This window comes from Monodon monoceros, unplaced genomic scaffold (assembly GCF_005190385.1).
Source record: "Monodon monoceros isolate NGI ecotype Baffin Bay Population unplaced genomic scaffold, NGI_Narwhal_1 Super_Scaffold_1, whole genome shotgun sequence".
In the NCBI taxonomy this organism is placed as follows: domain Eukaryota; kingdom Metazoa; phylum Chordata; class Mammalia; order Artiodactyla; family Monodontidae; genus Monodon; species Monodon monoceros.
In genome coordinates, this window is record NW_021703765.1 from 18,639,749 (window position 1) to 18,666,348 (window position 26,600).

General features: G+C 36.4%; 1 protein-coding gene across 24 annotated transcripts in view; it reads left to right on the top strand.

The window, feature by feature from the left end:
* TCF4 (transcription factor 4) overlaps positions 1 to 26,600 on the top strand; it is a 360,905-nt gene that overhangs the window by 233,772 nt on the left and 100,533 nt on the right. For 2 of the 24 annotated variants that reach the window (XM_029217486.1, XM_029217506.1), the window contains exon 1: positions 26,561 to 26,600. This exon is cut by the window's right edge and continues 1,384 nt beyond it. The exons of 19 other annotated variants lie outside the window; for them this stretch is intronic. Coding sequence is in view for 1 of the 5 variants with exons in the window: in XM_029217495.1 (XP_029073328.1) it covers positions 12,235 to 12,243 (9 nt within the window). In the remaining 4 variants the exon portion in view is untranslated. Of the gene's footprint in view, positions 1 to 10,063; positions 12,244 to 26,560 lie in introns of those variants that run through there. 3 more of the 24 variants (XM_029217495.1, XM_029217479.1, XM_029217470.1) reach the window with 3 other exon arrangements.

Here is a 26,600-nt window from a genome sequence, read left to right on the forward strand (position 1 = left end):
GCCAAGGAGATAGCAGTAAATGAGGTTCCATCCGCCAGAGCGGTGTGTTTATCTAGAATGTGGCCGAGGTAGAAATGGGCACCTCCAGCCACCTGACCCATGTTGGAGTGATTAATTGCATATCCTGGAAGACGGGGTGGGTGTGTTGATATTCAGCTGGTTAAGCTCTGAAGAGAGCCTTGAAAAGGTGCCTAAAGTTCGAGGAGTTTTACCTGCACAGAGCTTTCAGGAGCATGAGTATTAGTTTCACGTGTTGGTTAAATTCTTTGTTGGTATTATGATGATTTATGGATTTGCATGCGAAAGGAGATTTGTGGAGAGGATTTAGGAAAAATTTACATGGGTTTCAGCCCAGAGTGCAGGGAGAATGTCTCTATTTTCTAGAGAGGGGACTGAATAAAGGCTGCAAAGGTAGCTGCATCAGTAGCCATTTGTGTCTGGAATACCAGGTGGCAACTAGAAGAATCCAGCTGGAACCAAAGGCATTCTGGGTCGTTTTAATACCTGGTGCTATAAGCAGGGGTTGCTGCGGTCTCTCCAGTTGCCAGCATAGCAAAAGTTGGTTGTAATCATAGTTAAATACATGATATCTTATTTTCAATCCATATATATATATTTTTTTCAAATTCGAGCTCCTAGATAATTAAATTTTGTTTAGAACTGACCTGTTTCTAGAAATTTCCCCCTTATGTAGAATAAAACTATGAGTTTCTCTTTTCTTTCCTTGTCTCCTGCTTACTTTCTCCTTTTTTTTTTGTTCTTCCTTCCTGCCTATGATATATTTATATATATATAGTTTTAATTTAATTCTGTGTTCTGTAGGGCACTAGTGTTCATTGAAAAGAATGCTAATGAGCCTTATAAATTCTTGTACTCTAAAATAAAATTATATTTAGATTTCTGAAAATAATATTACCAATCAGTGCTCGCATATTAGTTTTATTTCATTTTTAATAAATTAGAAGAATAATAGGTTTTGCAAATGTGCTGAGATTAGATTAACCCAAACACCTGTGTGTTTGACTTGATTTCAGTTCAGTGCATCCAAAAAATTATTAAGCGAATATATCAGAATAAGTCTTATCAGGGAGAAAAAACAAATTTTGTACGCTGATTATCATAGACTCGGTAATGTTGAAGAAGCGTCACAAAATTATCCATAAATATATAAAAATATTGTGTAAATAAAACTGCCAGTGGTGTATAAAATAGTCGCTTTGGACTACCAATAAGTCATTTAAAAACATACTGAGTGGTTTATTCTTTGAATTTCTGTGTCGTCTTGAAATTGGCTAATATCCCTGCAGGTTTTTAGAAGCATATTTTAAGCTTGAAATTTGTGGTAGATTTAATGTAGATGAAACTTTAGCTTTTAATAGCTTTTCTGACAACTTCAAATGATATAGTCCTCACAGCTGTTTACATTTTAAACATGCCTGAACCTAATACGGACAGTATTAAATACAATAAGTGGACCTTTGAATGTTCTAAAATGATAGAATAGCTCTTTGCTATAAAAGCCATGCAAAACTTAAAGCTATAGTACACTGTTTATGCCTCATATTCAAATAAACTTAGTTTATTTTTTCCAGTGCTAAAATTATACAGAAATTTACACAGTTTCTAAGGAGTGCTTTGGTGTGGCAGTAGATATTATCTATCCATTTAATCATTGTCAACAACAAGTTCTCATAATTCATTGTAAATTTGTAAGTATTTCTGTAGAGCTAACTGGCTACTATAGAAAATTTCACTGGTATAGTTTTTTCCTTTGCTGTTAAGACAATTATGTGTTGCTGATATGTTGTCATATGTTCAGAAGTATAAAAGTATCTTTCCTTTCTCCCCAGTAAATCAGGAATTGAAAATGTAGTTTGTATTATTTAATTTTTGGCTTCTGGTGGTCAGTTTAGGGTTTCCTCTTCTTTGAGAATTTATGTTGGCTGAACGTTTTAATTGTCCTTAAGGAACATTTTGGTATTTTGGTCCATAAGGAACTCTTTTTTGAAAGATAAGGAGGAAAACTCAGTTGAAATGGAAATTTTATCCTTGTTATTTTTTCGTTTGTTTGGTTTTTTGTTTGTTTGTTTTAAGCAAGAAGAAGTTAGTTTGGTTGATTTTAGAATCCAATCATCTATTTATTGTCATTACTTAAACAAATCTCAGCTCTCTTTTAATAGCAATTTAACTTAGTTTATGTTAGCTTTGTTATATGAATTGGATTGCTTATTACTGATAACAAAATCCACATGCCTTATCACTGCACAAAATATATATTTCAGTTTGATCTAAAGAGACGATCTGTATTAGATACTGTAACACTTTTGCCCCAGTAGATCTATATTTTTGTATATTTAGACCTCTGCCATGCTTAGTCCTTCTTTTAAGCTCAAATAATTTTTATCCCATGAGATACTTCTAAAACTCACTTCAATATGTATGAATATTTTTATGACAAATAAAAAATTGGGGATAATAAAAGGTTTCTTTTGGAGTGATTATGACTAGATAAAGACATTTATATGTTTTCTTCAATACATATTTACCATGATAAATAGTAATAAATCTGTCACAATCTGTTCTGTCAACTCACTTTTTTTTCTTCTTCTTTTCAAAATGGGCCCTTTCTCTTCCTTAACATAAAGGAAGAAAATTTAAACAGTAACATCTGTAATCAGATATTATTTATGGCAGGACTAGGGGACAGAGACTGGACTTCTCTTGCTGCCATTAGGCTGGATCTTTGCAGGAAATTGGGAGAGTGAGGGGCTGGACTGGCCCTGTTTTTGAAAATAACTGCAGCATCTGTGGGAGAGAGAAAACATAAGCCTGGCCCAACATTGTGCCATGGATCTGGCAGGATCCTTGAATGTGTTTGTACTGTGCGCAGCATCTAGAGACCTCGAGTCACTGTGGAAGCATGACAGTGATAGGGTGGCGGAAGAACCAGCCTGCAGGGTCGCAATGCACAGGCGCAGTGGAGGGAAGGGAGTCTGTCCCCTTGGAGAGCAGAGGCCTGTAGTTAGGGCTGGGGTGATGTTTTTTTTAAAGGAAAGGCTGTGTGAAATTGACAACTATCTAATTGCCCACCGGAGCCCTGCTTAGTACTGGGGAACATTTTTGTGCTCTCTCTTCCCATTTTAGTATGTTGCTCTTTTCAGCCACATCTCAGTGTCTTATAGCCCTCATCTTTTGATAGGACTTTAACAATATAGCTTTGTTTTTTTTGTTTTTTTGTGGATGCGAGGATTTATCTTGCCTATCTAATGTCTTGCATTTGCACGTGAACTTCTTTGTTCGATTTCTACATGATGTTTTTTTTGTTTTTTGAAGCCATACATCATCTTGAACTTAATAGCTTTCAACTTTACTGCTCCGTCCAGCAAATTTCCTATCTTTGTATAGCCTAATTGTCATACGTATTGAATCATGAGTTAGTGCAGAGAAAATTATACCGCGTTAAATCACATTTTTTGACAAAATGTCCATGATTCTTAGAAATTAACATGGAAGCATTAAAATCTAGAAAGCAAAAAAAAATTTTTTTTAATTTGGTGCCGTTTTAAAATATTTTTTCCAAACACACAGAAAAAACACAGAAACAAAAGACATTGTCTTTCAGAAACTTTAGTGTGCCCACCAATATGTAAACACATAAAATCTTCATCTTCTTATAATTTGGAATGTTTCAAAATGATATACATTTAACCAGAAACTATTAACAACTACAGCCATTCTACTTCAAACATTGGTGGAATTTGTCTCCACTTCTAATTCAGTTTTGAAACTTCAGTGACAGTCTCACTAAGATCCCCAGTTAGAATCCCTGAAACTTCAGAATTCTCTAGAAATATGAAGTTTTATCTTTAGAAATAGTCTATGACTTTTCTTATTACAGGCTATCTTTTTTTTCAAACTGCACTTTTTAAGAAAGTCTGTGAAATTGCAGTTGTTTTTTGGTTTGATTTTTGCCTTTAAATTCAGGAAGATCTAACAAGCTTTGTATTAAGTGGTCAGAGATAATTTTGAACACATGAATTTTAAGGAAAACAATTGCAACTATCTTAAAGAATCTAAAATAAGATTTGGATCCTCCAAGGAAATTTGAGATATGAGTTAATCATTAGGTAGACTCAAAAAATAAAAACTCAATGTGTATGAGATACTTGGGTTAACCAGTTTTTTTAAGGAAAGAATTTTTAAATAAAATAAAATCTTAAAGTCTGGATGAGACATTTTTTCACAGAAGAGATTTTTAGGAATATGAGGAAAAGTTGGATAATGCTGACAGCATTAACTGTTCTCTGTATTTTCCATTATATGAAAACCTTCATATTTGAAGGTTGCAAACATGACGTTGAGGTTATACCCTCAGCTATTTTTAGAAAAAAAAGTTTTTTTCTCAAATGCTTGAAGAAATCACAAACAATTTAAAAGAGAAGTTGGTAATTTTTTTTATCTTATTAGAAGCCCAGAAATTTTATATGATTGAAAATCTCAGTACTTAAAATACTTAATTTCCCCCATCACTTTTGAAATTGATCTTAAGGAAATCATAATGATGCTTTTTCATGAGAACAGAATTTTAACTTGAGTGATAATACAACTTTTGCTAAAATAAAATTTATGTTGATTCTAAAGTGAACTAGGTGTCAGCCACCTGGGCACCATCCTGTGTAGAAAAGTCTAGAAGAAGCCAATTGTGTGATAAGCTATAAAAGGAGGGGCCTCTTCAAAGTTCATTCCTAGAGAAGTAGATACTTTGTGAAAAAGTTTAACTGTAGGTGTTTACGTTAAAATGTTAGGATAGCTCATAATAGTTAACTTTAAACATAGCATGCCCATTTTCTAATGAGTGATATTGAAATATGAAGTGTGGATATTAAAATTATGCTTATTTGTCATGAAAATGTATAGGCAGAAAGAAGGTAAAGGATAATGCAATTAAATCATCCCAAATAGGGCAAAAGAATTATTCACAGAATTCACACAAAATATGTAACGTGACATTGGGGGGAACACCTTGAAAGTCGAGAAAATATTCATCACAAAGAAAGTATTTATTTTTTTTGTTCAGTTAGTACTGAAGTCACTAAACCAAAGGCTTCAGAAGTTTAGCATGTACATTAATCAGTCTTTTCCTCTTCACTGCAGTTATAGGTTACAGGAGTTAAGGTGTTTTTTTTTGAATTGCTGGTTATAGGAGAATCTATATTTAAGTTTTCATTGGGGGTACTTATTCCATTAAAAATATTTCAAAAAGCATATAAAATTCATACAAATATACAACACCTAATCCATTAGGCGTTCGAATCTCTGAGGAGTTTTCTAAAAAGATTTCTATATTTTTGGTTCCAAATTTTGGAATAATGAGGGTTCTCTTCTACTATCCTCCCTGTCTTGAAATCCAATTCTGCTCCCCTTAAAGAGGTGTCTTCTGGTGTGTGTATATTTTAAATATAAAATGAGAAGAAACATAAGGGAGAAGAAAAACTCTTCAGTTAACTGTGGGTGAAAGGTTTGTGTATTTCTGAGCTCGGCTGGGATTATATTTACAAATGAAAAGGATGTATGCCTGAAACACTCCAACAAGACACAACCACCTAGCTATTTCCACAATGGAGACGCCTTCTCAGCCAGCTTTGTCTGATTATTCTACTAAGCAAGCTCTTCTAAGGTGGTACAAATGATGTCTCCCCTCTCACCCCCATGTGTTCTTTTATTTTTAACCAAGGTTTCAATATTTCAACCGCTAAGATTTCTGTTGAAATTTCGGAACAATAGCATTTAGTGTAAAACTGGACTCATTTGTTGAGAAAGGAGAAATACGTTTCAGGGAACTGTTATTTTGAACCTTATTTTCTCACTTTTACAGAAGAGTACATTTTGGTGTGAAGCCTTGGGCTCCATCTGAGTGGTTTAATTATTAAGAAGCTAAGAAGCTGCTATAAGGCTGCTTTACCTAGAGAGAGAATTATGACAGGCTTGTGAGTGTTTCGAAATTATAAAAACTTGTTCTGCAGCATCTGGCTTAACTGTGCATTTATTTTGTATTTGTGGAATGATAGAGATGCTTGGCTTGATATTCGGTTGAATATCATTTTAAACTTTTAATATTTCATCAATTGAAACATGTTGCAAAATTTTCTCATTTTTTCCCCCGATTACTGACAACTCTGCTTTTTCAAGGTGTGCCTTCTTGCTTTCAAGCAATTCTAAATTTTTTGTTTGAAAGTCATGAATCAAAGTCAGATAGAAATTCAAGGACTTTAAATAAGATGCTCTCAGAATGAATACGTAGCAATAATCCTGAAAGGCATGAAGAGTTTCTTCAAAAATAGCAAAGTTTTATTTTCTTAAGGCAGGTTAGATTCTATCAGGCTGTTGACAGACACTTGCTGTGTTGTTTTATTTTAATAAATTGCACTGAATTCTTAAACTGAACATAAAGTTGCATTTCAAAGCAATAACGTGAAATTCTCAGCCTTGATCCCAACTGTCCCAGTGTATGTGTGTATACACGAACATGCTCATTTTAAAAGGAATGAGAGCTTTTCTAAAATTCGGTGCAAAGTTTGTAATTTTGAATACTCCGGTATTTTATCTCAGAACAGCAGCATGTGAATGATTCTGATTTTTTTTTTTTTTTTTTTTTTTTAGTTACAGCTGTTGCATAGGTGCAGAGCTATTTGAGGAGTTTCCTGCTTTGCTAGAGCTTATACTCCCTCTTCAGAGAAATGAAGGTAGTGCAGAAGATTCTGCATTTTGGAAAATTTCAGGGTTGGAAATAAAGATGCTTTAAGTTTCAAGGAGAAGCATCGATTTGAATTCCGAGAGAATGTGCAAATTCGATTTTGAACAGAACCTTTTAAGGATTCCGTTTCCGTGCTTTACAGGCACCCACTGTTGTCTTTCTAGCCTAATTTTGTCATCTGAGGAATTCATCATCAGTATCCTGCTAGGCTTGAAACTTGATCCGTAAGCGTTTACTTCTAGAGTAATCAGAGGAGGATCTGTGTGTGGATTAAATTTCACTCAATTTATTTTGAGTGTTCCGTGCAACAGAAGAATAGGGACTCTTTTTATGCAGCCCCCTTCGTAGCCAAGTATAAAGAAAATTTTTCGGTGTGTTGCCCTCTGTCAATTGTTTTCAGCCATGGTGATGAAAAAGCATTTCCTTTGTGAAACATGGACTCAGAAAGACGTTTTCTCAGGAAAATTACCCTTGTGGTACCTGCCTTACATGCACGTACAAAACCTGTCACTGTCACCACTTGCTGCTCCCGTCTAGGGATTTTAGAAAAATGCTGTTTTGGAGCAATTATTTTGATATAATCTGAGACAGAGTTTCTAACTCTCTCCCGCGGCCTCCTCCCTCCCAGCCCATATCATTCTAAATATGCCTCCTGGATTATACTTATAATAATATTGTAATGGCTTTCATTCTGCCAATTGGCACAGTTTATCATTGTGTCATTAGCTCCTGTGAGAAGGCAGTTTCAAGTAGGTGGCTGATTCTGAGCGGTAATGTTTTCGAGTAACCCTGTTTGGGGAATGCGGCTGTCTCACAGGTGCTCAGGTGTATAAGCCCAGGGTACAATAATATTTTCTGGCTTGCTCATTATGAAACAAATTTGAAGTACAAAATAATTCAGTAATAAGTGGAGTATAAAAATTGGGGCTTTATGGTAAGAAAGTCAAATAGCTTGAGATGTTAGCAGAGGAGATAAAAATAAAATTTGTCTAAGGTTGCAGCAGTACTTAATTCATGTCTCATTTCTCCTGGAACTGAGATTTTAAAAGAATATTCATGGCCTGGTGATGAAGACTTGTTGAATCAGTTTGAATGTTTTCAACCATGAAGCTAAATAGGAAAATAAACCTATTTCTGTAACTGTTGTAGTATTTGAAAGTATTGTTATGTAATAAAAAGGTACACGTTCTGCCACTTATGTCATGCTTAATAGTAAGGCATCTGCTTGGTGAGTGAAATTTCAGTACCAAAACCTGTGGGTTCCTCATAGAGTACCTTTATGTGAATTTTATTTTTAAATGTATACAAGATGTTGCCACATAAAATCTGTAGCTTAGTCGATAGTGCTAGGCAGAAGGAAGCAGAATTAAGCATATTTGTTATGGAGCAGATATAGTCGGAATTACAAAATTCAAACCCCAATAAGTAATTATTTTACAAACAATGCTATTTTGTTTTCCCTTTCATAAATTACATCAACAATCTAGCTGTTAAGCGGAGCCCTATAATAAACTGGGAGCACCCAGGTGGGAGGGGGCAAAAAGCATTTTTAGAAGTTTTCATTCATTCATTCATTTCTTTCTTCATTTATACTTATTCAAAGCATATTTTTCAACTAAACTAAAAGCCAGACATGCCATGTATCATTGAACAATTCCATGCAGTGTCACTCACATCCCAATTTGGGGAATGGCCTTAGCGTTTTAAAGAGCAGGTCTGGCCTTTGGAGAAAGTTGTACCTATTCAAAAAATTAAAATCACACCCAGTGTAACACAGGGACGTTTTGTCCTTTAGGTTTTTTATGGAGATGCTGAATCCCCCTACTCACTTGTAATCACCTTGAAGAGAGTAAAGGTCTGTCTTGTTTTATGTACATCTTTTTTTGTCCCATAGAAACTCAACCCACTGCCTTCTGCGTATTACTTCAAAATATATTTCCAGTGAATGAATATAGGAATAAAAGTGGTAGAGTAGGGTGCAGATAACACCATTAGAAATAAAGAGATCTTCCTAGTTTAGTGTCTAATATCCTCTACTTACTCACTCAGTGGCCTTGGTTAGGTCGCACACCTATTTTGTGGTCTATAAAATAGATAGAAATAGTGCCTGCTTAGTGAGCTGGTTGATGTTGGTATACTAACAGACCCTTAACACAGTGTTGATTCTGCATCACACACTGAGCACTTTGCACCTATTCAGTCATTTATCCCTACACCATCCAATTGAGACGGGTACTACTGTTTATTCACGCATAAAAGAATGGAGACACAGAGAGGTGAAGAAACATGGCCAAGGTGACACAGCTAGTAAGTGGCAGAGCTGGGATGGTGACCTCGACAGTCAGCCTTCAAGGTTTTCTGTGTCCTTAACCATGAGGCTGTAGCTATTTGCAACACTTTGTAGACCAGAAGCTCTCTACAGCCTGGCTGATGCTCATTTAGCAAGTGTTTGATGATGTGGAATCAATTAAATATTCAGAAATTTCATCTCACTGTAGAATGACCCTCAATACCTCTAAGTCACTGGTTATTATGCACCACTTTGGCCCAGGCAGATCCCTTAGAAAATCCAGACATTCCAGAATAGCATTTCTGTAATAGAAACAGTATCATCTAGTGGTTAAGAGCATGGAATCTGATCACTTGGGTTTTTAAAGTTGGCTATGCCGCTTACTAGCTACCTGGCTCTGGGCATATGATGTAATTATCCTTGACTACTTCCCTGAAAAATGGGGAAAATATACATACCTCCTAAGGATATTGTGATAAATAAATTACAAAAATATATATAATGTGCTTAGCATAGCCTTGAGGCCTTGTAGGTATCTAGAAACCAACAGCTAATGGTAATTGTGATAAGCGCACTGGCAACGTAACAGAGTAACCACTAGAGAAAAGCATGCAGCTTGTTAGCAACAGAGCAGAAACTAAGACCAGGGTCTCAAGTGCCTTCAGAAAAATTCTACCTAATGGAGGCCACTTGCTTTTTCTCAACTTAGGAAATATAGTGAGCACTTTCTGTATCTCTTCGTCCTTACAATAGTATCTCCATCCGTCCAAGACACCTAGTCAGCCTTTTGAATCATCCAGCTTCATCGCTCAGCAAAGTTTGTGTTGGAAGGGCGTACTCCATCTTTTTTCTTTTGAAAGAGGACATCAGGCCAAGATGACGGAGTCCTCATAATTTGATTCTCTCTGCCAATCATTTGTTTATGCCTAAATCAGCCCTGCCTCTAAGTGATAAGGAGATACATGCTTCTGATTTCGTATTCTATCAACGTCATCCTGTAAGTGGCCAGAAGCGGGGCTCCCGAGTGATGCCCGGGTCTCCCTTTGTAGGGCTGGCTCTGGTACCCATAAAAAGAGACGGTGAGGCCTGGGGTTTTGACTTCATCTGACAAGACGAAGATACCTTGACTAGGTGGGTGCGTGTGGCAGTTTGCTTCTCTTCTAAAGTAAAACAGAGTTCGATTTGTTTAGGACTGTTTAGGTCCATTTCTAACATGAAACAGGATTATTTAAACAGACGTTTTCAGGGAAAGTCAAAGAATTGGGGGATTCTGGCCTTTGCTGCCTAGTAATGTGTTTTTTTCTCAATGCCATTGCTGAATTCATTAGGGGAAAAAAAGTATTTTTGCTTGTCAGCTGTGGGAAACCTAAAACAATTTCTGCAAGGGCTGATTCATGAATTCTCGCATTTAAAGGGAAAAAAAAAACATCTGCCAAAGGGGTGGAGGAGAGAGAGCATGACTGATACATTTCACAACAAATATCTCTTCCCAGCCAATTTCAATGTACAGCAAAACCAGACCCCACGTTAAGTTCCTCAGGAAAGGTCCCTTTTGGCTGGACCTCTTCCTCGAAGAGTCGTCCCTCATTTGTAGTCATTGCCACCTTGTGGATTACAAAGGATATTGGTTTTCATCAAACTTCCATTTCCATTTGGCTTTTTATGGCAAGTGCACTTTGGCAGTGGGTTGCCGAGTTCCTCACCAAGAGGATCCTGGTTTATTCAGCAACACCTCACTTCTCCCAGTTCATTTATGATTCTGGTGAGAGTGTTTTTTCAGGAAACACACATTTCACTTTTTGACCTAGGAGCATCTGTTAGAATTTTTTTTTTTAATACTACTTTGGCATTCTGGAAGTGTTAATGTCTTTCATATCTGTTTAATGCTATTTAGGGATATTTATGATCACCTCTTGGTTACTCAGGGTAAAGTGTGTCGCAATTTTTTTTAAACAGACAGGAAAGCATTCACATGAGGAAACAGATTGCTTTAAACATGTGCTTCCTGTGACAGTAAAAAGAACAAATTAGATTTAACACTGTGTAATGAACGCATAAATGTGTACATTGAAGCTTTTAAAAGCTTTATGTTCAGTTCTGGTCACAAGCAAAATTGAGTCACCTGTAAAACTTAAAGATACCTCGTTTCCTCTCAGATTCCTGAAGTGCCCAGGAATCAAGTTCCTCACCTGCGGCTGCCTCATTGGAACCCTAAAAAAACATGATCCGTTAAGGCTGGAGAGAATGAGCACGTTCCAGACACATTCAGGGGTTAAACCAGGTTAAAGGCAGATTCAGTGTATTTAGCGAAGAGAGCAGAGTGTTTGGGGGAGAGAAAGGGAGGATTTTATTACCATCTCCCTCCCTCTCTGAGAATCAGTGGGGAAAAAAGTATTCTTCTGAATCCCACATCGACCTCTTTCTTTTATGAAAGAAAAATAAGAAAATCTGATGCTTACTTAACTAGCCCCTACTAAGATTTAATTACGTAAGAAAAGGACTCCTTTCCTTACATAATTCAGTCTGCACTCCTGAATGCTGGCTGGCAGGGAGCGCAGAGAATCCGAGCTAATATTTCCAGTTAGACACAAGTGTTAAATTGGAGGGCAGGAATCCTCTCCCCAGAAGAGGCTCTCCTCGCCATTTCTGCCTGAGCCCCGTGGATGGTGCGTTCCCTTCCCCGGTGCTCTCAGAGCTGAGGATTTGTGGCAGGCTCACCATCTCTCTGGCCAAGGAAGGCCGGGACCGAGTCCCTCAGGGGAGGGCACATAGTTTGGGGACATCTGACTCTCTGCTAGCTCATACTGAGGTACTAATATCAAAACAGACTGCTTGTCGCTGCGCGGTGGGGCAGTGCTTTTTTTGGCTGCCGTGGTTGAAATGAAATGGGCAAGCTGTAGCCCGCTTGGCATCAGAAGGGGCGAAGGGAAGCTGGGAGATCAGAGTCAGACTGTGAATAAAAGTAACAACCAATGGTTAACTTCCTTTTTGTGTGTCACTTGGCAGCGATGCGACTGATGGCGATTTTTTTTTTTTTCTAACGTGGGTGAGAGTTCAGTGCCCTAGGAAGAGCCGTAGACGCCGCTATTGTGCTTCCTCATACAGTTGACTTGCGTTGATTTCTTGAGGCCACTACCGCTGTTCCCAGAGCCAGCTCCAGGAGCTGTATACATGGCCCGTCGGACTTCGAATGAAAAAGGTAATCAGATCAGAGGTGATCCACACGAAATCTCACTGCTGATCACTAGGAAATCACCGGGAAACCAGATTCTCGCAGAAGGCAGCGGTGCCAAAGGATAAGATATGCACTTCAGTGGATATTCCCCAGTATGCAGACATCCAAAGATCTTTTTAAATGACAGGACTCCACATCCCTCATCTGCCATCAAAGAGTCGAATCCGTTTTGGGCTGTCTGGAAAACGCAGGGCTAAAATAGCCAGATTGAATTCAGACGGAATTACCTTCTGCTTTTGGGGGGAGGTTGTGGCTCTTGGGTTAGTGGCATTATTTTCTTTGAAGGATTCATTCGGAAGAGAGTTGGGGAGAATTTCTCAAGATTTTCCTCCCATTCCTCTGTTTGCAAAGAGCTGTTCCCCAAAGGCAAAAAGAGCGAGTTGCCATCTTGAGGAGTGAATTGTGTGTTTAGTGAGCACCAAATGGTCTCAAAGTTACCCTGGAATTTTCAATATATCTAGTCGCTTTCATATACTATTTATTCCCCTAACCATTTGTACAAGATATCAGTAAGATGACCAACTTTTGACAACCCTAAAAGCAGGGAAGGAAGCTTAGAAATAGAATACCATTTGTCTGGTAATTAGAGTGTATCTCTTAAGAGTTCGAGAGAATTCTGATTAACCTTTCTGTTCCCACATTCTCACATAAAATTAGCACACCTTTTAAATTATTATCTAGTATTTAAACAAACATTTTTTTGAGTCTTCTTAATGCAACAGGTTCTGGAGACACTAAAAGTGTGTTATAGGTTCCTAAAAAACTTCATTTTTCTTACATTTTAAATGTTCTGTTTGTGCAAAATTTCGAGAATCACCATAAGGGCTTCTTTGCATTTTTAATTTAGTAACTAACATATGAATAAATTTGCATATTAATTAGTTGCAGATTAAATCATGCATACATAATTGCCTCCTTACTGTGTTTAATGTTTGTCAAAATCTCCAGCCTGGTTTGATGGATGTCATATGAAAGATTACAATTTGATGTACCCTTGGAAGTATTTACACCAATAATGCAAGATTCTTAATAGCAGAATTCTCTAGTTATATACAGTTACTAATAAACATGTAAGATAGGTACATGTCCCTTTGACTAAAATTTTTTTCTTTGCACCAAATCATTTACTATTCATAATCATTAATGCATCTCCTAATTATACAGCATATGTCTGTTAACCCTTTCATTGCCCGTCTTCAAGGGGTAGCTTCTTTTCTTTCCTTGTCCCCTAAAGAAAGCAAATTATTTCATAGGATTCTAAAATAACCACATTGCCTTTTACCTATTTCTCCTTTGCCATTTCCTGAGGATTATATAATCACTTTGTATTTTACAGTTTTAAGATCAAGAAATGACCCATGTGCCCACAATTTGTAGCTGATGGGCTCCTGCCTGCCTCTCTTTTACCAATGCTGAAAAGAATTCAGTTATTTCAGATACCTTCAATTAAATGATTAAAAAAATATATAAATGTATATAGATATACACACACTCTATTTAGGAGGGTAGTTGTAGGATAAGTAAAATTATTTAACTTAAATTTTATTCTATTTTGAATATTGTAATGCATTTAATGTATTATCATCAGCTATAGGATGGATATGTTTTTGTTTTTGTGTTTTTGTACTAGGACTGAGACCTCTGCAGTAGAAACTGACTAGAGAGTGGATGCTCTTGATTCGACATAGTTAAAAAAAAATATGTATGCCAATAAGTGTTCTTTTTAATTAATTCCTCAGGTATTTAATTTTTTTAAGTTTTATTTTACTCATGTAAAGAGCCGACCAACTGGCTTTTTTTTTTTTTTTTTTTTTGCTATTTTGATGTCTAAGCTGCTTATCACACTGTATTACCCTGCATTAATGAGTATTCCTACTGTGCAAAATTCTATCAGAAATGATGGTGTGAATGTCATTTTTAATTGGAAGTTTATACAGTCAAATTTATAGTACACAACAAAAAATATGTACGTAGTTCTGCTCCAAGCCTTTTTTAGGCTATTGATCTTTTTGGTTTAAGTGTACATTTTTGTCAATCTGACTTTAAATTTAGTGTGAGAATCTGGACAAATATTACTAAGTTTGTGTTAATACCATTGTTGGGGGAAGAGGGAAACTAAGGCACCAGACAATAATAATGCCTTTTAATTATAAGAGGAACAAATACAGGAATTACCAAGAATCTTTTTTCATGGACGCATTTTAAACATGGAAACTTGCTGACCAATTTTATACGTTCCACAGAAGTCATAATATTTGATTTCTGTCTATTTAATTGTTGAATGCCTTGCATTTATATGCCTAGTAAAGAGACCGAAGGTTAAAATGAGTTCAAAGCATAAAGAGCTGATTTTCTTTATTTGATTCTTACTTAGGAGAAATAATACCTCCTGGTCGCCTACCTCAGGATCATTTTTTTCTAATCACAAGGCACAATGAACTATTTATTGATTTAGCAAAACATTCTAACGCAGCACACAATATCGTATTCAGTTGTTTAGTAAAGAGAAAAATGAAATGAAAGTTGCAAAACTTATAGAAGGAAGCAAACAGTCAGACCTCAAACATCATATTTATCCACAGCCATTGTGCCTAGGTAATTCAGGGCATATGGTATGTAAATGATGTTTGGAGATTCTTGCCAAATCTACACACGACGGGATAAATTAAGGACAGGTTTCCCTGGGTGTAAGTTCCATGATTGTGGCCGGCACACTCTGCTCGGATGTGTTTGTTCTGTTCTTGTCTTTCAGCAAGAGCGTCACACAGCCTTCAGTGGCCAAATCTGGTCCTCAGTCAGCTTTTAAGACATTATTTTTAATTCCTAAGAATCGGTTTTATAATTAAACTGAAAATATAGTACCAATTTGCCAAACCTTCCTTTTGCCCCAACATTTGAGAAGATCTGAATAATTCATCGGTATATATTTGGCTATCACCCATTTAAATGGGTATTTTTAACAGTAGAAATGGAGTGGTCTTAGCCCCTGAAGAAAGGTGTTACTAAGTAGTAACTTTTCTCTAGGTTAGGATTAAGATGTTTTCTAGAACAGGCAGTGGTTTATTTTGAATAATTAATAAATTTAATTCCGAGTTAGCCAGGTCATAATTTATGAATTCAACTGGATAACTCAAATTGCTAGTATCAGTTATTTAATTTCAAATTATTATTTCGTAGTATATGCTCTTACTTCTAGAAAGGTGCAGGCACTGTCCCCTGCATCTATTTAAAACTCATTTTAAGTAGGCAAGAGTTTTTATACTATTTCCTTTTTTCTGAAAGGAATTTTTTTTCTAGGCTGGGTGTCTTAGCCCATTGTTTTTAATACTTTGAATTAAGGTCCATTCTGATTTATCTTGGAACTGTGTAATTGGAGATTTTGTTTAGAAATGATGGCAGATCCTTTTTTCCTATGACAGTTCATCAGAATATACCTAAGTAGTGCATTCACTGTGAAGACTCAGTTATGAATACAAGACTTACACGCTATTAATAAAAGTTATTTCAGGCTATTTAAAGTATGTGGAGTATGATTTAGGACGTTTTATTGTTTTTATTAGTAAGAATGTTTTTACTGAATCAAGCTGTTATTTTTTGAAGGTAATGCTCTTAATATTATGGTTTGATTTGAATGAGCAGTTGAGGGAGGCTCTGTCCCTGCAATTACATTTCATTTGTGAAACACAAATAACATGCTAGTTACTGTATGGAAAATGACATTAGGCTCAGTCCTTGTTCATGGCTGTGTATATTGGGTAAAATCAGGGGAAAAAATACCCTTGAGGTCAATATCAAGCAATACTTCTTGACTCAGATCCAGTTTAAAAGTCATGTAAATGCTTGTGGTTCTGGAGGAGTTCACAAAAGTTTTGTGTGGTCCATAGTTTGTGAACTCAGGTGAAGTTTTGATCTGATTATTCTCTGACCACCCCTTGGTTCATTGAAACTCCTTTGCACAGCTGTGCTCCCAACTCAACAACAGAGAACAGAAATAATCTTCGCTGGAAACTAAAGCTCAGTCGGTCTTCCAACTTTACTGGGAACTTGCAGCCTTCAGGACAGCAAAATGGCCAACCACAGTTGAGATTAAAGAGTTCAGGTTAAATGTATTGCACGGTAGGGTGGCATGGCCCTAGTTTCCTTCATGCAAGTGCCGTGCATGCCAACAGCGTTAAGCACTGCAGCCACTTACTAAGATTTTTGGTTTGAAACGTCAGTCATCGGACCACATTTAAAATGAAGCACCTGCATTTTATTCAAAGAAATTAAGGTATATTAGGATATGCAGAGGTGAGTTGAGGTGTTTTTCTGTGTGTATTTTTTTTCCGGCAAGAGCCATAAATAATAAAGATAAAGCATCTCAAGTATTAAAGCAGCCTATTTCCATGCACTGTATGGTTCAAAATGACTTAGCCTTTTAACAATTTTTCAGAAAGAAAAGTATATAAAGAGTGAGATAAATGAAATTTGCATCTCTACAGACAACTCTGCGTAGCAAATTTAGGATTCTAGCATTGTTCTTCCAAACATCTGAAAATTGGGAATTTAAAAGGAGACCCGGACAAATCCTTAACTATTGCATTGCTACCAGGTGTCTCTAAGATTATAATCAGTAAGTTAGGAAACTTTTTTAAAAAGGTATGAACATCTAAAATGATAACTTATTTTTGTAGATGCTTTCAGACATTTCTTCTTAGTTAAGGACATTGAAAGTGTATTAACTGTTTGTTATATACTTAGTAAATTTTAGGTAGACCAGATGCATTAAGCTTGCTTCATGAAAGATATGACTTACTTGTATCCAGATCTCAAGTGTATTTCAAGCCAGTTTTTACAAAATGTTAGTGCCTTTCTCTTAGGATTCTAATCAACAAAATTCCAGTCTTCAGCTCCCCATCTGACATCAGCCAGAAAGTATGGAGAGCGATTGATGATACTATATCATCAATATATATATATGATATAGGATATCATATATGATATGATACTATATATATAGTGGGTATATATACCCACTTAGCTTTGAATCTGCTTCAGGCTCAAGTGTCAAATTTAAAAATTCAGCAAATATTTATTGCACACCTACCAAGTGCCAGGCTTCCTGGAGGGTGCACAGCCATGGACCAGACAGAGTTCCTGCCATTGTGAAGATTTATGCAGAGATACAAGTGGCCACAAGTAGTTTGCCAAGGAAGAGTTCATTTCATAATGCTTCATAGGGGCCCAGTACCACGGATCCACCTTGTGGACTAATAAATACAGAGACTAGGTCTCTTAAAAGTCCAACAATTGATGTAATCGCACAGTCCCTGGTAACAATGTAATATATAGTATAAAGATGAAATCAACTCTGAGATTTACTGTAATTCTTGGCGAGTTTCTTTGTTATCAGCATATTTTTAACAATGTAACAAAATAACATCTTTCAAAGTTTTTTTTTTCTGTCGTGCCTAAAATCTGGTTAAATGGAATGTGTTGGAAAGGACAACAAAAAAAGGTTAAATATGTGGAAATGACATGGAAAGCACCTGCTTCTTTGTTTTGTTTTCCTCCACGTCATTAGGAAATAATGTCTAGCCATAGGAGGGTATGTTGTCCCTCTAAGAAAATGTTTATAAAAAGAAGTTTTAAAGTAGAATATAGATTAAATAAGTAGGGGAGACCTGCCAAGAAAAACCAAAGAAGACATGAAACAGGAGTCTGCATCACACATACTAAGTGACATAACAGTATCACCTCTCAAAAGTGACAATGCATGTATCCATTTTTATATCTTTGGCATATTGTTGGCACGATTAATTATTCCATTGAGAAAATAGCCACACTATACAAGAGAAAGGAAGATAAATTAGATTCTCCAAGCCCCCTTCTGCAAAGTATATGTGTAAATGACTACACTCTCTGCCAGCCCAGCAAATAAAATTTGGTCCGTCCCTATTCCTCCGCAGCTTATAATCCAGGTGAGGGGAAGGCCAGGCTCATGAAATCAAAACTAATCATTAAAACGTTTGAAAACTGGGAAAACAATTCATCATAGCCACATGTGTGTATGTGTTTTATCAGTATCAGGTAGGTATAGCTCTATTCGAAAATTTTTGTCTAATGATATACTCATTTTTTTCCATTTCATGAAGGCTTGACTTATTCTCAGATTGAAGTTACAGCTGGCTGTAAAGTGTTTTTCTGACAACTCTGGACTTGATCATTTCTGTCATTGTGGAAAGGAAGGAAATAAATCTCTTTTTGTTCCTCCTTCACTCAATGAGCAAAAATGTAACTGAGCTCCTATTATATGCATATAACATTGTTATAGGGCGGGGCAAAGAGATTTAAATCGTAATCTCTACTCTTTAAAAATTTATAGTATCTGGGGGCAATAAAGTAGGGGCACAATTTATTTAGCTACAATTCATGGCATTAAACTTTGTTGAAGAGCCATATATTCTAGAATGGTCCTTATCTGGAAGTGACTACAGAACTTGATTCTGGATGGCTGAGAGTTACAGATCTGGCAAGATGAAGAAAGAGGCCACAGATAGTGATTGAGCTTCTAGCAGCTTCTGTGTATCTCTCCCCTGTTGTTGAGCTTTTGCTTGTTTAGCTGCAGAAACAACTTTTGATTGGCTTTATATTTTCAGAGATTGGTTATCCAGAGATATCGCATTATAATAAAAACATAAATCACAGAATTTTTAAGTTGGGAAAAAAAAACTCTCGTGATCGCAATTTAACACTTATTTATTCAAAACATATATATTTATAAAGAAACTGAGATTTAGATAAAGGCAGAACTTGAAGCAACGTCTTGGTTTCTGGCTTCCACATTATTTTAATAAGGACAGGAGAACAGGTGATGGAGATGGAGGTCTCATCCCCACATACTTGGAGAATCAGAAATTTTAGCTCTTTTGGAAGTCGTTAAAAAAAACCAAAAAGACAATTAAAATTTTTTTAACTTTTTTATGTTTAAAAATTATTTATCATAAAATATAGCCATTTGTTTAGTAATGGTACTAAGAATGACTTGATACAGAAATGCTTAACTCTGAGAAAGCCTATGGGCCCAAACATTTTATTTTATTTTTTTTAATGTACTTATTGAAAAAAGTATAAGTTGATCAGTTATAGATCAGCATTGCTAGCAAGTTGGAAGGACACAGGCCATGTACAAAATGGGTAAGGCTTGAGGAACTCTTAAGTTTACTGTGTTTTCTGTACCCTTTCCTTGCACACAACACATATGCACACATACCTATATGGTAGCACTGAGTGGGTAGGTGCTTAGACCCCATAAAGAACATGGCTTGCAGGCTCTGAACAGATATTAGAGAACATGTCACGTGCTGTGGAAAGGAAATCTCTGGTTGGGTGTAAGCATGGGAAAGTTGACCTGTTTAAGATTTTGACTCATATTAAGCAAATTTTAAGTTGTTTTACTTTCAGAATGCATTTGATAATCCCATTCAAAGGAGGCAGAAAGCTGACTGACATTTTGGGAAACACCCTTGTCAAACAAATAGAGGCAGCTTTCATACCTCTGGTTTGTAAGCACCATAATTTGGCAATTTGGCACTATTGACTACTAATGCCGGCTATGACTAGGAAGACGTCATTTTAAATCAGTTTCCGCCCAGCCATAAGTGAGTGGAAGTAAGATCCTTACTGCCCTATGAGTTTTGGGCACTCCTCACCTATACCTGATTCGGATGGCCTAATGTTAGAAACTGAAATGTATCGGTGTCGATTTTTTGCCAAATGCTTCTAATTTTAATGCTGTTTGTGTTCAGTGAAAGCTTATAATTTATTTCTGTTTTATTTAGTAGAAGCTCAAAAATTTCTGTAATTGCAACATCCCTTTTAAAACAATTTCTTTTGGGGTTACTCATGGAATTTGCTGTAAGCACTTGTCTCAATGGATGATGACGCAAAACATGTCATGTGACTCTTCACGCATCTCTGTTTATGTGTGGGGTAGATGTTTAAGTGCTTATGATTAACGGAGGAAGAGGTCATTTGTTTTTGAGACTGAGTAGTTAAAATTCAAGGTCATTTTGAGTTAAAGAATGCAGTATTTAGGTCAGGAATGGACCAATGACCAAGCCTAAGCTTTAGGCTAAGGATCAGCCTTGAGGGAACTTAAATCTGCTACTCCTTTCTCCTGAAATACCATTAATTCTTGCTCCGGGGGGGCTGGTTCCCAGTTACACAAAAGAATATTTTAGGCAGAAACTTTATAAAACAGGAATTTGAGATAGACATTTCGATAACGGATGGGCACTGGATGCTAATCTCGTATGGTCATTCACTTCCATTTTAAAACATTGTTTTTCATTCTTTCTACCTACTCTTTTAATTCTGAGTGTTTAACAGAGATAGCCATTAAAGTATTTGAAAATTGTTTGTTCTCTGCCCAGCAAGCAATTCGTTGTTCTACTTGCTCAGTGATGTCAAAGAAAGGTAATCAACAGTTAGAAACCTCAGGAAGTTGTTAGAATTGCCAGCCCCAAAGGGACTTAACAAACCCTGGACAATTATTCTATTTAGAATGAAAATGGTTTTCATTGTGATATCACATTTCCCTCTGATCACTGAGCAATGCATTGGGAAGCCCATTATTTATTCACAATGTTTAAAAAATTGTGTACATCCTGTGCCCAGATTCCAATCTGCTTCATCAATCCATTTTGTCAAAAGTTTCTCAGATGGCATCCTTCATCCAGGCAAACAAACATACCCAGGATTTCCCCTTTAACTTTTCGGGAATTCATTTTTACACGTGCATCAATTTGACGGAAAAAACAGTTGTCGTCTTATTTCATTTGTTACAGGTGATTGTGGTAAGCCTGCTAGCTTTCTTCATCTAGGAAGTGCAGCAATCTGAGTCAACTTCCTCCATCTCTGTTTTTATATTGTCCAGTGTGATGCTTCCTCATTGCACCAAAATAGAAATGGTTTGTTTTTGTATCAAACTTGGAGACTGGCTATGGATTATACTGGGTTAGGATAAAGGAATTTTTTTTCCCCCAAAGAACATTCCTCTTATCCCAGGGGAAAGAGATTGATGTCCTGGGCAAAAAATAAGAAGCGCAATGAAGGCTTTTCTGCTTAACTGAAATATCTCCTTCAGTCGTCAGAAGTGTCACTTACACTATCATTTTCTAATTTCATTCAATGTTTGCGAGATTTTGGTGGTAGAATAAATGTATGACTTTTGCAATTACAGGTCTTTGCATGGCATTGAGGAAGGAAGAAGTGAACTTCAGTTTGAGTCAGTCGTGCAGTTTGCATTGCAATTAAACATGAAAATCTATATATTCTGTTCTTGCAACTGAGTGTATGTCACTTTACCATATCATACATGCCCTTAGATACGTGTTCCCCGGTCTGCAGGGTAGTGCCATTTTATATCTCTGGCTTGTTGAGTTTCTTCGAAAATATTATGTTCATGTGGGTAATGACATGCTCATTGTATTCTTTACCATAGAAATGAGAAAACGTGGAAAAGTGGGAAAATGATTCTCACCAGATCCAACTGCATGCAAGAATTTTGGAACCAGTTTTTTGCATTTATTTTGCATACTACTGTATGTCACCAAAACAGTATATGTCTGTGAGTTTTTATAATACCGTATAAAGCAAAATGAGAAACCTCCTCTTTCTTCTGAAGAGAAATACTGCCACAGAAAGGTAGAAGATGAATATTTGTGGAACAGAAGAAGTCTGGTCAAAAAAATTTAGTCCGTATTGCTTACCCTTAGTAATCAATGTGACTACACGCTATCTGACCAGCCAGGAAGAGAATAAATATTGATCATGTGATAAACCATTTAGATGTCTGCATATGAACCCAAGCCATATAAAAGTAGCCAATTCAAGATAACGGTGGGAAGTCTCTGATTAGGCCACAAATAGAATTTAGATTTCCCAGTCTATGCTGATAATTTGATACTCTTCTATGATAAAAGCATCCTTCAAACTAAACTTCTCTACATTTGAACCATACGAATTCTTAAAACTATTGTACCTGTAATAATCTAAATGGTGCTAAGAGAATAAGTTTATGCCCCAGAGATGACTGAGATGATTTGTGCTTTATCTCAGTCCTATGTGTAATACGGATTTGCTTCAGAGAAATATTTCTATAATTATGTGACAAGTATATTTGTCTGAGATAAGTATTTTCTCCAGATAAATGTGTATTTGGCAAAAAAGTTTGAGATAATTGGGATTCCAGTTGAAGAGAACCATTGTTTTAAAGTAATAAAGCTTACTCACTTATCAGAGAACATAGTTATTTTCCATTCTAAAGATCTCAATACAAAGAAATATAGAAATGTCCATACAGGAAGTTTGATGGTGTTCACTCCTAGATTGCAAGGCTGTCTCAAGTTACGGTCATCAGAAAAAATTCTTTTTACTCTGTGTGTGTGTGCATGTGTGTATGTGTGTGTCTGCATCCTCCTTTGGATAATTAAATCTTTTATGAAGTGGATTTTTGTCATTGCAGTTTAAGTTGGTTTTTAAACACCAACCCCATCTTAGGTATTGTAAGCTGTCGCCATTCACTAAAATTTTTATAATATAACAATCCTTGTGTGTCCATTTACTACTAACTCAACAGCAACATTAGTTTAGCTTATGAATTAAATGTCTCCTACTGGAGAGCAAAAAAAAATAATCTGTTTAGCTTCTGAATAACTTAAATTCAGCAATACCTCCTGTTTTCAGTGCATAAGGGTAGCCCAGATAAGCTCCTTTCTCTGACGTGGCAAAATTTATCATTCATTTATGTTTAAATATGAGAACATAGATTCTGACACTGACGCATCAACAGAAAGTATGTATTTTAAGTAACTAACTGAACATACAAGCTTCTCATGCCAGTAGTGTGATTTGATTGCTTAGTAGTGAAGAGCTTAGCGTGGTCCTGTATTTTTATAATTTTTGTCCATTTTAGTAGACTTCTGTTACTTACTGCCTATTTTGGGTGGGGATTGCTTTCCCACTGTTCTTTAAGGCACTCTTGCACAGAGGAAAGAGCAGAGGGACAAGGAAATTTACTCGTTTATAACGTGCCCCTGCTATGCTAAATGAGGTGTCCTCTCATTTATGCCTCAAAAGAAGCACTTGTGTTAAGAGGAGGAAACTAAAAAACCTGTGATATGACTTGGCCCCTGTCACACTGCTGCAGAGGAGCGAGGTGGTAATTCTCATACAGAAATATCTGACCCTCAAGTTTAAGCCCTGGAGATTTTGTAGCTTTGTGATCTGTGAAATGTCATCCAAGACTTTTTGTGCCTTAATTCTCTGTCTTTAAAGTAGGGATGATAATACCTGTCATGGAGTACTAGTTATGAAGATGAAAGTAGTGTAGGCAACTGTATTCTCTTTAAATTGTATATCACTATACATGTATTAGTTAACTGTCTTATTATCAAAAATTTTTGATAGGGTAGATATTTACCTAAGGAGGTCATTGACTTTATAAGTTTGCTTGTTCCCATTATGTTATGTAATCACTGTATGTTGATGAATATCACTATTTTCCTTGGGGTATGATGTTTAGCTAATTGAGCCATACTAGGTCAAAAAGAACAGCGTTGTAGAAGTAAGCAAGTATCATATAAAAAAATTGTTTAATGACTTAAATAGAAACATGGAGTTGTACAAGTTCTACCAAGTTATATTTTGGGGGAAAATGACATTCCCTTCAAATGGCCATCATTCATTCATTCATTCAGTCACTTGTTAAGCACCTGCCTTATTTTGGGCAATCTGCAGGGTACGTGTATGCGTGTGTTTATTAGGTTTATTTGGACTTCGAAGTAACAGTGTAATGTTGCAGTCATTATTCAGAAAAAGAGGCAGAATTTACTTTAATGAGATCTGTGATTGGGAGTGAATAGTTGAGTTCCTTATCCCGTAATAGTTTGTTGTCCGATTGTTTAATACATGTACGACTGTCCCTACTTCACAATTAAAGCATTAGTCTTTGGTCTTATTTTTCCATTTTATTAAGAGCACTGGTCACGTGACCTTGAGCACATGACATTGGCCATGTAGCAGATCTCTGAGGGCAGGAAGACTGTTGTACATTTCTCTGAATCCTGTGCACATCCCACAACGGGGCTCTCCAGAGTTGGGAAATGGTAAATAATTGTTTGTGAAATGATTGAATGAATGCAGAAATCCAAGACTCTCCACTCAAGTGGTGTAGAATGTTTACTTGTTCTTTGGTGCAGTCATTCATTCAGCAAGTTTTTACTGAAAGTGTACCTTGTAGGTGATACTATACACATGCGTTTCCGAGTTCTGGTCAGATATTCCCCCGATTTTTGTGACAACTCTAGGTATGTGTCCCTAATTCCCCTTCATCCCAAATATACCTGTCAAGGATTTTTTGGAAAATCACAAAAGAACTGTAAACTTTAGAGAAAAGGTTAAGAATAATATGGATGTATTTTAGGTGGTCAGTATTCTAAACAATAATTGTACTGGTAAGGACTTTTTTTCCCAAAAGTGGCGGAGAAAACACTTGGGCACACTGCCTACCCCTAGTGTCCTCAATGGTGTTTGCAGTTAACCATCAGAGGGCTTGGTGGCTTACTGTTTTCAGTGGCTAACCTCCATTCCCAGTCCTTTCAGTGATAAAAAGGGACTCTGTCTAGCTACTGCTAGTTAGGTAACTTGCCCAATTTTACGCTGATGAAACAAACAACAGACCAGGTCAGGGTCCCTTAAAAATTGGCTGCTATGATTAAGACTTCTTTTAAAATTATTATGAAACACATGAATTTATGCATATAGCTTCAGTTGTTTCTATACTTCTGTGCTAACGCCCCACGCATCACACTAAAAATTTATCATGGGTGATATTTCTGTCACAAAGAAAACTTCAAAGTCTGAGTTTGCAGAAAAGTCTCAGTTGACAAGCCACCGACTTGAGTTCTGTGATTGAAATATACTCCAAGGTCAGCAAACCAAAACTTGAACATCACTGGATGATAATACATTCAGTGTCTCATTGGTTATAATGCAAAGAGCACCTTTCAAAGGAGTATATCTTTATTAATCATTGCAAATTTGTACTTTTGAAATTTCAGACCCTTTTTCATTAGTTAATAAAGCCAGGAAGCTTAGTGCTCTAGTCCCATTTTAATTTTTTGAGTCCCAGGTGCTGATTTGTCAGGGTTTAAAAATCTCTTTCACCTTATCAGATTAAAAATATTTATTTATGCACATGTTAATATATTTAAAAGCAACGAGAGCTTCAATTTTTAAAATATTAATTGTGGCTCCTTAAAGTATGAAAATTTTATTTATACTTACATAATGTATAAAAAGGCATTTATACGTTAGCAGATATGCAAGAAAAGGCATTTAATGTAGGTGAAGCAGAATGGTTGTTTATCAAAATAGTTAAGAAACCTTTCTAGCAGTCCACCTATGAAAATTTAGAGAGGCTGTACAAACAGGCTTCTAAATAAGGGGTCTTTATAAGAAACAACAAAGGAACAATGACCGAAACTAAAAACCCAACTTATCTCCCTTTAAATTCCAGCCTCTTTTCTAAGCCATGGTTTTTACACACTGTCCTTTGGTAGGTGGGTACCTTGGCCTTATGTATGAAACACTGAGGGTGGTTTAAAGGTTACAAATGTGATCCTGTCAGATTGACAACTAACTGTTCTAATGAGGAAAAAATCCTCAAAGCATGAAATTTGAATGAAATGTGTGATTATAATTCAAGTACTGTTTACGCAAACCTCTGGGGACCTTCCGAATAAATGCAGAGCAAGTGAGTTAGACAAACCTCTGGGCCTTCGCTGTATGTGTGCATGTGCAGTGTGTGTGTGTGTTTATTTTACAGTGTGAGGGAAACTTTCCACCATTAGCCAAGGCTTTGCTCTTCGGAACCGACACCACAATCCCGCCGTTGTAGGTTAATACTGTGTGCGTTTTGTTACCACATTGAGTTGTAAGGAAATAGGTGCTTTGAATTATTAAAGTTGATTCTTGAGAATAGATGTATGCTCGGGTGGCATTTGCTTCGGCATATGCAAATGATTTAGTTTCATTTGGGATCAATTCCCAGAGGCCCTCCTTTCCTGTGATGCTCTGAATTTGGCAAGCTCAAGTCAGCCCATCTCCTTTCCTCCCACCCCCTTTCTTTCTTTCCTCTTTTTTTTTTTGTTCCTTTTCCCCCTCTTTTTGTTGGTTGATAATAATATTTTTAAAAATAAAACCATAAGCAAATCTATTAACTTGCTTGTTAGAAACCTTGTGATCTAGAAAGATTCTGTTGTTCAGTTGTGATCCAT